The sequence below is a fragment of the Populus euphratica genome, unplaced genomic scaffold (assembly GCF_000495115.2).
Source record: "Populus euphratica unplaced genomic scaffold, PopEup_1.0 scaffold853.1, whole genome shotgun sequence".
In the NCBI taxonomy this organism is placed as follows: Eukaryota; Viridiplantae; Streptophyta; class Magnoliopsida; order Malpighiales; family Salicaceae; genus Populus; species Populus euphratica.
The window spans coordinates 1-12,679 of NW_011500717.1; the positions used below are offsets into that span (position 1 = coordinate 1).

Sequence of the window (12,679 nt, forward strand, 5' to 3'; positions counted from 1 at the left end):
GTTGTCAAACAGGTAACCGTTATACTAGTCTTCTCCATTATCATTTCATATGATTGAAAAATTCATCAGCTTGATATCCATAACGTCTTCCTCAATGGAGTTCTTGATGAGGAGGTCTATATAAAACAACCTTCAGGTTTTATTGATTTTGCTCTCCCCTCTTATGTGTGTCAATTGTATAAGCCGTTATTTGATTTAAAACAGGCTCTACGGGCTTGGTACACTCGTCTGAATGATTTCCTGTTTATTTATTGGTTTTCATGCCTCTAAAATGGATACCTTATTGTTTATCTTCTCTGTTGGTACTGATATTTGTTATCTTCTTATCTATGTTGATGATATTCTGCTTATAGGTAACAACTCTCTTTTACTTTAATGCCTCATACAACTACTAAGCTTTGAATTTAAGCTTCGCGACTTGGGTTCTGTTCATTATTTTTAAAATATTAAGGTTTAGCCTATTGGTATGGGTCTTATACTCCAATAACATAAATATACACTTGACATCCTCACTCGAGCTGGTATGTTATCTTGCAAGCTTGTTAACACTCCTATCTCTACATCCAAAGCTACCATTCTGCCCGATCTCTTGTTTTCTTATGTTATACGCTTTTGTCAAATTATGGGTGCTCTTCAATATCTCACTTTTACGCTTCTAGATATTTGCTTTACTGTTAACAGAGTTTTTCAGTTTATGCATGCTCCAACAGGATTCCTATTGGGCTATCGTTAAAGGTATATTGCATTATCTTAAGGTTACAACATCACATGGCCTATATATTACTCGCAGTCCTTTCTTTGTCTTATATTATTTTATAGATGCAGATTAGGCATGCAGTGTTGATGATCGTAAATCTACAAGTGGTTATCTTATGTTCTTTGGTCAGACATTAATTTCATGAAAATCAGGTAAGCAACGTATAGTTGCTTGCTCTTATACTAAAGCTGAGTACAACGCCTTGGCCAATGGCACTGCTGAGGTTATCTGGCTTTAGTATTTATTAACAAATTTACAAGTTCTATCTGGTTCTGCTCCTATCATCTAGTGTAATAACCTTGATGCCACTTATTTGTCTACGAATCCTATTTTTCATACTTGCACAAAACATGTTGAGGTTGGTTATCATTTTGTTCGAGATAGAGTTACGAAAAAAAAAATTAAATTTATTTTATTTCCTCTCAGGATCAATTTGCAGATATCTTTACTAAGCCACTTCATACTGCTTCATTTATTTCTTTTCATTTCAAGCTTCAAGTTGATCCTCCACCATCAGGTTGAGTGGGCCTATTATAGAATGTACCTATATAGAAAATATTGTATATAAAAAATATTATAGTCATACTCTTATATGGTAAAATCCACCATTATTATTATATATTGCTCTACACATATATATATAGAAAGGGTTGGCTAACCAATAGGTTAAGCCTTTTAATTATTCTCAACTTTTTATATAAATAAATTTTATTTTTAGAAATAAAAAATATTTATTTTCAGATAATATTTATAATATATGTTGCACGTGTGCAGCGTCGCGGCGATCATCCACCATCCAAAAAAATGGAAATATGGATGCGTTTCTGGCAAAATATGAAGAGGCAAGGAATTCTTCTCTCTTATCAGTGAAAAATTAGACCGGGAGTCGCTACCTAGTATTCTGATTACTAGAAACCCTAACTGATCTCAGAGATTAAGTACGGAGATTGGTTGCGTAAAGGGAAGGTATTAGCATCCCAAATACGCCCTACCTAAGGTAGGTTACATTGTTTTGTTTGTTAAAATCTAAAATCATGTTTTGTGGTTTTTAATTGTTGGTCTGTCTAAGGTTCAAGACAAGCTCTCCTCAATAAGAAGGTTCTTATCTTAAAATGCAGTTAAACCTAACTGTTTTATTGTAAAAAAAAAAAACAAATTAAATATCTAGAATATGCATTACGTGTAATATCATACCTCAGATGCTTAGAGACAAATAAAATAAATTTTTTGTTATTTTTGAAATTTTGGTCAATGTTCTCTTGGCTTTAATAAATTGTATATTAAAGTCAAAATGCATACTAAAATATTGTTTTTAGTGTATGAAAAAATACAATATGATTTTTTTTTAACTTTGAGACACTTAGTCGTATGCATAAGAACATTTTGATATTATGCAATTTGACCCTCAATTAAACAATAAACTTCTAATTTCTTCAATTGGGCCCCTGACCGATTTTAATTACAGCCTTTCTACTTACATGTTTTTTTCATTTTGGTCCTTCATTTTGGATTTCTTAATTAAGTCTCTAATTGGCCATCAAACTTCAATATTTATGTAATTAAGCCCTTGATTTGACCAAATTAACTTTTAAAAATTATAATTTGACCCCAGAACTTTAATTTCTTGCAATTAAAGCCCAAATTGACTCCAAAATTATTTTTTCTTGCAATCAAACTCTCCATATATTCAATTAAACCTTCAATAAAATTTAATTGAGTCCATAAATATCTGATTTTAGACTTTTCTTCCTCAAATTGAATTTTATTTGATAACAGGATTGTCATCAGTTAATAAAATACTGTCAAATTTTAATATTTGTATTTTTTACCCTCCTCAACCAATTTTTACCCCTTTTTTTTGGCGTGCTAACATCTTTTGTTTGTTGTTTATCTTTTTTTGATTTTTTTGTATTTTATTATTTTTTTACGGGGATCCAAAAATGGGTTATGACAATATGTGTAGTCTTACATAATATTTTTTTTTTCTCTTTTATGCATAATATTTTGATTATCATTTAATTTAATAAAAAAGAATATTTTAATAAATAGATTTAGCAAACACAACCAAGTACATATATTCTCTAATACACACCCTCAAGAGGTCCTAGGATATAATTTATATTATTTTTTAACATATCTTCTCAAGTGAAAACTCGACTCACATTTACTTTGTACTTAATTTTTATCAAATAAATAGAAATGATGAGATTCGAACTCATGACAGCTTGGTCATTAAGGCTCTGATAACATGTCAAATAACCATCTCAACCTAATAGCTTAAGCTGTTAGATGAGATTTCAAGATATGATTTATGATTTATAATTATTCTCTAACAGTCTCATCTTATAAGATTAAATATCTTGATTTATATATATCTTTTGATTTTTTAACTTTTATTTTTAGTTATAGTTAATACCTTTTATTTATTTATTTATGAACACATATAATTCTTTATTTATTTAATTATAGCATAAACTTTTTATTTATACTTGGGATTTTTTTTTAATTACAAAAAAACACAGAAAATCCTGGCAAGTCAAATATTATATTTGATGTATATAAATAAATACCATAGGTAAATATTAATTTTAACTTATTATGGTACTTGCTTCTCTTGCTATGGTTATCCCAAGATTGTGTGTGCGTTTCTTGATTTGATGATCTTCCGCGTCATATTTTTTCATGGAAACACGTATAGACATTCTACTATTTATAGACACCTCATCTCGAATTTAATACTGGACCAGCTTTCATTATAATTGTCGTCATGAAAGCTTTCTATAAGCCTCCACCGGAGATAGGAGATGATAGCTAACAAACGTATGAATAAATGAAGGATGACGATAGCAAACAAACATATGAATAAATCATGCACACAAGTACAGTAGAGAAGTTGCTTTGTTTCCTTGAAAGAACAAATTGACTTGGTCACTCCACAAGAATTTTGTATATAGCTTGGACCCAAGGAGGGTCTGTCTCTATATCAAGGCCGAAGGTTTAGTAATGCTCTTGATAGATTGCTCCAAAGTCTGCCCTCCATGCCTGGTCATCATCTGGGATTGTGTTGTGTACTCCATCAGAATTATCTCGGTATAGTGGTTGCAATGCAGATTCTGGAAGTCTGCTTTCTGCCATGTACTGCTTCATGGTGATCATCTCCATTTTGTGTTTTCTCTTAAGCTTCTCCGTTTGCTTCTTCAATTTTTCATTTTCTTGCTGAACCACGTTGAAGTTCTCCTGCATATGTGATAGAATCAATTAACATGATAAATCAGATACCTATCAGCACTTGATGTCTGTGTAAGAAATGCCCTCTCACGTTAGTGGAGATAGTGAGTGAAGCATGGTTTCATCAATGCTATATTCCATATTACTGCTAGATGAGTCACATTTCTCATTCAACATTTCTAAGCATACTGCATAATAATATTGGCAAGTAACGTGTAATCACGGTAATCTACCTCTGCAACTGAGGCAGCTTGCTCAGCTTCTCTCAGCCTAACAAGGAGTTCCCCAGCAGCATGAACAGCTTCTGCAGTGTCTCTAAGCTGGATTTTCAGACTCTTGTTCTCCTTTTTCAAGAACTCCCTTTCCCTTTCCCTTTCCACTCTCAAGGAAGAAAGCTCAGCTTGAAGTGATTTGGCAAAGCGAGTTCCGCCCTTTTTTCCTGCCTTTGCTGCTGCCCTCTTTACCTCTGCTATCCCTTCCATGATTGCACGGTGCTTTCCCTCCAAGTCATTGTACTTCTCTTGTAGATCAGCATAGTGTTCAACCATTCTAGCATGCCCAAGTACAGCCCTATGAAGCGCATCATCTAACTCCTCTGTGCATTTCTTCTCTAATCTCAATTCCATCTCCACCTTCTCTGCATGCTGACGACTGCATTGAAGATCAACTCTAAGGTCATCAGTTAAAGAAATCCAATCACTCTCCATTTCTGTCCATCGCTGTCTCTCTCTCTCATATTCTTCCATGCTACTATTTTGTGTGTCTGCACTTTTGCATAGTTGAATGGATTGTGTCAACAAAGAGGATCTCAGCTTTTCAGTAGATCTGTTTTTGGATGCATCAGTATACGACTGCAACTTCATCTGTAAGTTTTGAATTTCCTGAAGAAGTTCTTCCTTCTCCTTCAAATCAAAATATGTGTTTTTATCCATCGCATCTTCTACTTCATATTCTTCTTCTCTAATCTCAAGCTGATTATTCTCAACACTGAATCTTGGAAGCTGCACAAATCAACAAGAACAAATGACACAGAGAAAAATTGAATTAACAAGATAGTCTGCAATTGATGATGAAAACAACTATTAACCTTGTTTTGATCCTTTAATGACTGGTACTCTTTAACTTCTGATCCTTCAAAGAGTATCATTTGATTCTTTGATTTCCTGGGCAGAATCTCATCCCCTTCTTGACTAGTCATGATATAATGTTCACTTTCCTGTTTGTACTTTTCAACCTGAAGAAATTCAGGTTGTCATTTAAAGTAAATTCAGAAATGTGGAATTACAGTAGTTAGAGGGGTGATCAAAAGAATTATTACCAACTGATTCAGCTGCTCAATTTTAGTTGCTTGCTCCATACATAAATTTTCAAGGTCCTTCTCCTCTCCGTTGTTGGCTATTGCTTTGCCAGAATCCTGTCGTAGAAAATAAACAAAAAGGATAAATAAAACTAGAAAATATACAACAGAGTTTATAGCACTTCTCATCAATTAAGTACTAATCATACTTTTACCACTTGACTAATCAGTTGGTTAGGTTTCTGAGCTTCTTCCTCTGCCACCACCCATGTCAGGCTATCCTGGACCTCATTTGAACTATCATTGATTTTCTGTTTACAGGATGCACAAAGTAAGGAAGCATATGATCCATGTTCGGCTAACTTATGAAGAGACACATTCACTTTGTCAACTTCTGAACAAGGTTTTAATGACAAGGGCTCGAAGGAGAATGAAACTGAAGATCTGTTTGATGCAGAGTTCCGCTGATGATAGTCAATAATCTGCAAGCCTCTCTGAAGGCTAGCGGCCAAGGACTCAGTGGGGCCTGGAAACACCTTGCTTGAACACAAAGATGATCTGATGTTTTCACTTTGCTTAAGTGACTGGAAGTTGGAGCTGTCTGACAAATTGTTCTGACTTGCTGAAAATAATGATGGAATGACCATGCTTTTCCTGATATTTCCAATTTTAGGTGACTCAGACAACATTGGCTCATGGAGGACTGCAGACTGACGGCATGGACTAATATTAATGCTGGTTCGAAGAGGAGGATCCGAGGCATCAGGGGCAGCTGGGAAGTTGTCTTGTGATTCAACACCTTCCTTTTCTTTCTCAAGATTGATTTCTTCACTTTCAAATTCATGTGAGCCATTCACTTCGCTGTCACTCACCAAATCTGTCTCAAAGCTTTCTTCTACAGAAGAAAAGTGGGCAGAGTCTCCATTATCAGATAGATCTCTTGAGTTGTCATCAGGAGAACAATGTAATTTACTTAGTTGCTGGTGTAGTTCCCTCACATCATTCTCATCAATGTTCACCTCATTGTCAGAATCAGTATCCATGCGGGGTAGCATCAAAGAGCGATTAAGACTCACTCTCAAGTGATTCAAGCTTTCTCGTACATTTCTCCCCTTGAAGTATCCACTTCTACCCTTGAATGAATTATGTACATCAGATTTCGCTCTTACAAGTTCTTCCTGTAAGACACACATTTAATAAGGTGATGCCTTGAGAAGAAACGGGAAAATAATTACTTCCTGAAGGAAAAACCTAATACCTTCAACTGACGAATTTGATCACTCAAATCATTAACATCATCCTCTGATATTTCATTTATAACCGGGTCATTTTTTATGAATTTAACTCGCTGGCCAAATCGGAGTGTCCTTAACATCTCACCATTGTTTCTGCAACCAACAAGCACATCATAATACATAACAAGGGACTCAAACTGATGACAACAAACTAATTTGAATATATGCATATGGTCCGTGGGCAATGCTGAAATCAGTAGCACCACCTTTTTTCCTGAAATTCACAACAAGGAAAGCGGTTGTTTACCTGTTATTAGGGGAGATGCAGCATATGACTGTGAGTTTCGCATTGCCACCAAGTGATTCTCGCAGCAAATGTGTTAAACAGGATCCTTGGTATGGAAAAGCTGCAAATTTCCCTGGTTGATTTTCCTTTGCTAGAGTGTTCACCATTTGCCTGTTTCACATATGAAACAAAAACTGTGATTATCAAAGTGCTCGAATGAAACAGCTGTTAAGATGCTCTTGCATTAAGCATCCAAATGGAATCTAAATACACCTAATTCATATGTGAAAAAATAAAGGTCTTTAACAAAAACAAAAAAAAATACATTTCAGCGCAATAAGCATAAATCCTGAAAATGAACACGATCATATAGCTTGCATCTTATTTTGACAGTGACTATTGTTTCTTTACAGTTCGGAAACCTTCAGAAGGAAGTGATGGCATCATACCCAAGCTGTGACAGGGACTTCTTCACACTTTTGCCTTCCTGCACAAATTGTCTATCGGCATCACCAAGTTTATTTCTATCCAGTCCAGCAAGATCAAAGAGGCTGATTCTGCTGATTTTTGAACTACTGAAACATTTTGATGAAGTCCCCTGCCACGTGAGAACATGTAAGTGGTAGAACCAATAAAAAGAATAATAACACTACAAGATGATACCAAAATCCAAAAATATATAATTGGCTCAAGATTGTATATCATAAATAACTACATGATGTCATTTCACAAAGAATGATATCTATTCTAAGAGAAGTTAACTTTGAGGAAAAATAAGATAAAATATTTTGATCATGATTGCAGCAATTAAGCTGGAGAAGCCGATGATACAGACCTTGCACCATGACTCAATAATCATAGTAAATACAATGTGGGACCGAGAGCTCTTAGAATTTATGCTCGTTGCTCCAACTTTTCTACTTGAGAGCCCCTGCATCATATAAGTACATGTTCACTATTGGAAAATAAGAAGAAACATATATGACAAAGAATTAAAGATGCTATCAAAAGCCAACCATGAGTTCTGAAAAGGTCCAAACCCCAGGGAATAATTAAAAATAGTAGCCTCCCTACCTTGATCAATAATTGAGTTACATCCTCATAGCTGCTCACATACTCCTCGGTCAAATTCTCGATGTGTAATCCATTTTTCGGATCATCCCTTATCTGGAAAATATATTTTCAAATGAATTGTTATCGTCTAGTATAAACTAATTAAGGTGAGGTGTTTCATAGAAGGCATTGACTAGAGAAACAAGAATCCAGGGACAGGAGCCGAAAATCCCACCTCAAGATTTCTTTGACCTGGATCAAGCAAGTCCCCTATTTGCTCGTTGTATATCTGCAATTATCAATCAATTAGTCCAATACAAATTGATATACAGGTCACATTCTATCCATAACTTCTTAAGACTGTTGCGCATACCTCAAGAAATGAACATCTGCACTGATAATTGATCTGCTTCATTTGGGAGTTCTCTTGCTGCTATGAAAGACAAACACGTAGTTACTAACCATTTCCACACAGAAACCAAGGAAAAGGAAAAAAAAAACAAAACAAAACATACTCGCTGAATCTCCGAGAATAGCATATGGAAGATGCGAGGAACGATGCCTTGGTTGCTACTCGTTGAATGATCCTCAACCATCGCGCTTGGTGGGCCCCACATGGTGTATGTCTTACCACTCCCAGTCTGGTTAAGTACTCAGAAAATCATTAGTCAGTAATAAGAAAAACGAAGTGTTAGTTAGCATAACACACAGTTATAATACCTCTCCGTACGACAAGATGGACGAATTGTAACCTGCTAATGCGCTTTTAACCAAGGGAACACCAACTAACTGGAAGACATCTTCCTGGTACACGGACACACAATCCAACAGTTTACGAATCAAAATATGTTAACAGCAGAACAAATAAATTATCCTAAGAAAAATCAAGTGGAAGAATATTTTACCTGGTTTGAATTCGAATCAAGAACCGAGTCGAAATTGAATTTCCTATCACCAATTGATACCGAATTCGAAGAAAGCTTCCTCACTACACCATCACCACCCTCTCTTTTAACATCATTTACTGCTCTAATTCTCACCACAACCTTTACATTATGCGATAAATAAATAAATAAGCCAAGAGAGCAAAAAAAAAACAAAAAACAGTTTAAAACAGACAAAAACCTTCACTGCGGGATCCAAATCCTCCAATGCCCCGTGGAATCCATCTACTTGTCCCAGTAGCGGTGGTGGGTCCCGAGGAGAGAGTGATTGAACATTCTGACCGTCTGATCTGTTGAGAGAAGCAGAAGAGGAGAAAGACTTGGAGGGTGGAGAGAGTTTAGGGATGGAAGGGGAGAGAGGAGGATCGTTGATTTGGATGTTAGGGTGAAGTGGAGGAGGAGTGTTTTCTGAGAATTTTTTGGATTTGCGCTTGGAAGAAGAAGAAGACATGGATCTGGGAAGTAAATTTCTTATCGATGAAGATGATAAGGTTCCTAAGAACCGATTATTCTCGCTAGCTTCCCCTTTCATGGTGTAGTTTCTCTTGATTTAGAAATCCGGAGAGAGAGAGAGAGAGAGAGATTTTGTAAGAAAGAAGTGGTGAGGAGAGGAAGGTTTTTGTTGGGACTATAAACACCCTAGAGAGAGAGAGAGATGACCGTTGAGACTTTGAGAATTTAAATTCAACTTTTGATATTTGTGCAATGACAATAACGCCCTACTATTGTGGGGTCGTCTCCTTCTATTGATGTGAAATAAAATAATAAATTTTTACAAGAAATTATCTAGACATCAAGTTGAAACTTGAAACATGTTGAAAACTTCCTAGTGTAATTTTTTTTTTTTTTTCATTTGTATTAAATCCGCTTCTTCCTTTTTGTTTTTCTTTCTTCTGCTTCCTCCTCGTTCTCCACCTCTCTCCGCCACGGCTTCCACCACTTCATATCCCACAAAATCACCGGAAACCAGCATCAAATCACCGCCGTTTCCTCTCTTTTACTCCACTGGTTCTCCTAACCACGGGCCTCTAAAGCGTTGGGCACACATAATGGCATCTTTTACCATGATAATGCTCTTAGCTTCTTCATGATTCGCCTCACCAGCAAGCATCCCAATGCCGAAATTTTATGAACCCGTGACTTGTAACAAAGCAAGCCCAGTCTTGATTTTAACTGTTTGATGCTGTAGACTCCGTATAGAATGAAACTTTAAGGATTTAGAGTGTGGAAAGTTTGAGATTTTGAAGGCTTGGTTTTGTTAGTCTTTCAAACCCAAATTATGTTTTCGTTGCCTAGAAATCATAGATTAATTCAAGTGCACTGTTAGGATATATATATGTTTTTAAACTTTTAATTCTACGTATACACGCGCTGCAGACGATTGAATAATTGTGCCATTTTTTAGAGGAAGTTTCATGTGACAGGGAAGGATGATTCTGTCTCCCTTATGTGATGAGCCAAAAGGATTGAAAACCAAATTGTGCATGGTGAGTTTTGGGTTAGGGAGGAGGGAGGAGGGAATGGCGGTACTTTGGTGGTGGTTTTTGGCTGTCTGGAGATCGGTTTAGGTGAGACGTTGTTTTTGAAAATATTTTTTTATTTAAAAATATATTAAAATAATATAATTTATTAAAAAATTATTTTTAATATTAACATATTAAAAACATTTAAAAATATAAAAAAATTATTTTAAATAAAAATAATAATTTTTAACTTATTTAAACCATATTTTTAAATACCAACTTAGAATCTCTTTAGAAGTGTTATTTAATAAAAAAATAAAAAATTATTTTAATATAATTTAAAATAAAAATACAATAATAAACACATATTTAATAGTGAAAAAAAACAATAAAAAAGAAAAAAATTAAAAAAGCAAAAAGATAAAGAAAACCTAAATGAAAATGGATATAAGCATTTTTATTTTTATTTTTGTATATATACTTATATCAAGAATATTATCAATAAATTAAAATTTAATATTTTTCCAAATAATCTTAAAGGTCACATCAATATGATATAATTAGAAAAAAATAATAAATATGATATAGTTTCTAGTAATTAGTAATAGAGTGTTTTGTATTTAATTATTAATGCTTCTTACAAAACATTTCAAACGAAATAATTGACATTTCAGGTTTTCCCCAGGCTCCAATTTTCACTAGCTTATCAGCATCGCTAGCCACTCCGCTCCTTGAAAGAGGGCGAAAAAAGAAAGGAGGAGAGGAAGCGAGGGTGGGGACAAGATTGTCCATCCAAAACTATTTCAAATTACATGGCCGTTGTGACCAGCGTGGAACGTGGTTCCTGAAAATGCAAATTTGAATGTCACATGATCACATCAACTTGCACTCGGAACTGAGTGAACGCTTTTCAGGATCCCTCTATTCTTAATTTTATTTCTACTATTAGAAAGTTTGTTTAAAAATATAGTTAATTCTACTGTGTGTTTTTAAAATTAAAATTTTATTTAAATTTAATTTTTAATATAAAATATTAATATATTTTAAATAAAATATGGATGAATGAAACTTTTGTTTATTATTTTTTTAAACTAAAATTCTCTAAAAAAATGTTATCCCGTATATAAAATAAATATTTTTTTTAGTATTTATATGTAAAAAAATTGAGAAGTTAAAAGTATAGTTAAATCGCATTTAAGTTTACATAACTTAAAGTAGAATTTGAGTGTTATACATATATATTAATTGAGTTTGAGTTTATTATAAAATAATTTTTTAAATTATAAAAAAATACAATTTTCTAAATTAAATATAGGGATAATTATTTTTTTTCAATTTAGTCAATTATTTTGTCTATCCCATCAATGAACTAATTATTTTTTTAATTTATGAATAATTATTTTTTTCAGCTCAGCCCACTATTTTGTCTAGACTTTAAATGTAAGGAATTGATCAGTTTTTTCAAAACTATTTTTATATAATCTTAATAATTTTTTAATTTTAAGAGATATTTGATTTAAATTAAAAAACATTTAATTTTAATTATGGTTTTATGGAGGGTGTAACTCTTCTTCTACCCACTTTTCCAACATTTTTCATTTGGATTTCTAGAACTCTAGATATGGATCAAACACTTAATAGTGTTCAAGCTGTAGGATAGATTCAGACTTCTTCATTATTGCTATAATTTGGACTTGAAAATGACCTTTTTTAAATCTTGGGTTCCTATGATAGTTATAGGCCTATATCCTACCCTTTCATCCATATAAAATAGATTTTAATATGAGATCTACACCTCTAGATATTACCCAATTACCGAACAGTGTTCCGATTTGGACTGCACTAGCATCTCTTTTCAAAGTTTGGCTATCTCTTTGTCCTTTTAATTTCAGTTCTTAAACTCATCAATCAATCCTTTCATTTATGTGATAGGCCTGCATTTAAAATGAATATTTATTACAAATTAAAAATATCTTATATTATTAGATATATTATTATAAAACATACTTTAGTTAAGGAGTTATTAATATTTCAAATGCAAAATGATGATATCAAACCTTGATAAAAATACACTTTTAAATATTAATCAGAAAGTATATCTAATCAATTAATGACTTATGCTCAAGTCCAACCTGAAGAAGAGATAGATGGCTAAAGTTAAGAACCTAACTGTAATATGATATCTATATAGTCTATTATACTTGCATCAACCTTGAAAATCATGGATGCGTTTGCTAAATAGTCTCATAAGATAAAGTACTCTGAGGATATCGAGTGTGATAAGATGGTAGCATTAAAGGCAAGAGTAAGGGCCATTAAAAGTATTGACTTATATGATCCCATCAAAATCGTTGAGATGTACCTTATTTCAAATATGGTTGTGCCAAAGAAATTTTGTGTACTTGAATTTATAAAG

The 12,679-nt window shown here is 33.6% G+C and overlaps 1 protein-coding gene across 2 annotated transcripts; it reads right to left on the reverse strand.

Annotated features, from left to right (window-relative positions):
* Positions 1–3,483: 3,483 nt before the first annotated feature.
* Positions 3,484–9,670, reverse strand: LOC105116108 (Kinesin motor family protein). Of its 2 annotated transcripts, none has more exons than XM_011013305.1 (16): positions 8,982–9,670; positions 8,762–8,902; positions 8,577–8,660; positions 8,372–8,497; positions 8,230–8,286; positions 8,092–8,145; positions 7,878–7,970; positions 7,639–7,734; positions 7,253–7,401; positions 6,825–6,974; positions 6,541–6,670; positions 5,492–6,460; positions 5,304–5,399; positions 5,073–5,219; positions 4,219–4,986; positions 3,484–3,994 (listed from the first exon to the last, which is right to left on the reverse strand). In XM_011013305.1, exons 1-16 carry the CDS (start codon positions 9,330–9,332, stop codon positions 3,755–3,757), a joined length of 3,651 nt encoding a protein of 1,216 aa, XP_011011607.1. In that variant the 5' UTR covers positions 9,333–9,670; the 3' UTR covers positions 3,484–3,754. The 2 variants fall into 2 exon arrangements, with proteins under 2 accessions (XP_011011607.1, XP_011011606.1); XM_011013304.1 differs by having other exon boundaries at positions 8,230–8,289.
* Between the last annotated feature and the right edge of the window lie 3,009 nt (positions 9,671–12,679).

What these genes read in the sequence shown, in the direction of transcription:
- LOC105116108 (XM_011013304.1), bottom strand. Translation starts at nt 9,332, where the DNA reads ATGAAAGGGGAAGCTAGCGAGAATAATCGGTTCTTAGGAACCTTATCA. An exon ending in ATTTGGATCCCGCAGTGAAG is followed by an intron (nt 8,903 to 8,981) that starts GTTTTTGTCTGT and finishes CATAATGTAAAG; the next exon opens with GTTGTGGTGAGAATTAGAGC. An exon ending in CCATCTTGTCGTACGGAGAG is followed by an intron (nt 8,498 to 8,576) that starts GTATTATAACTG and finishes GTACTTAACCAG; the next exon opens with ACTGGGAGTGGTAAGACATA.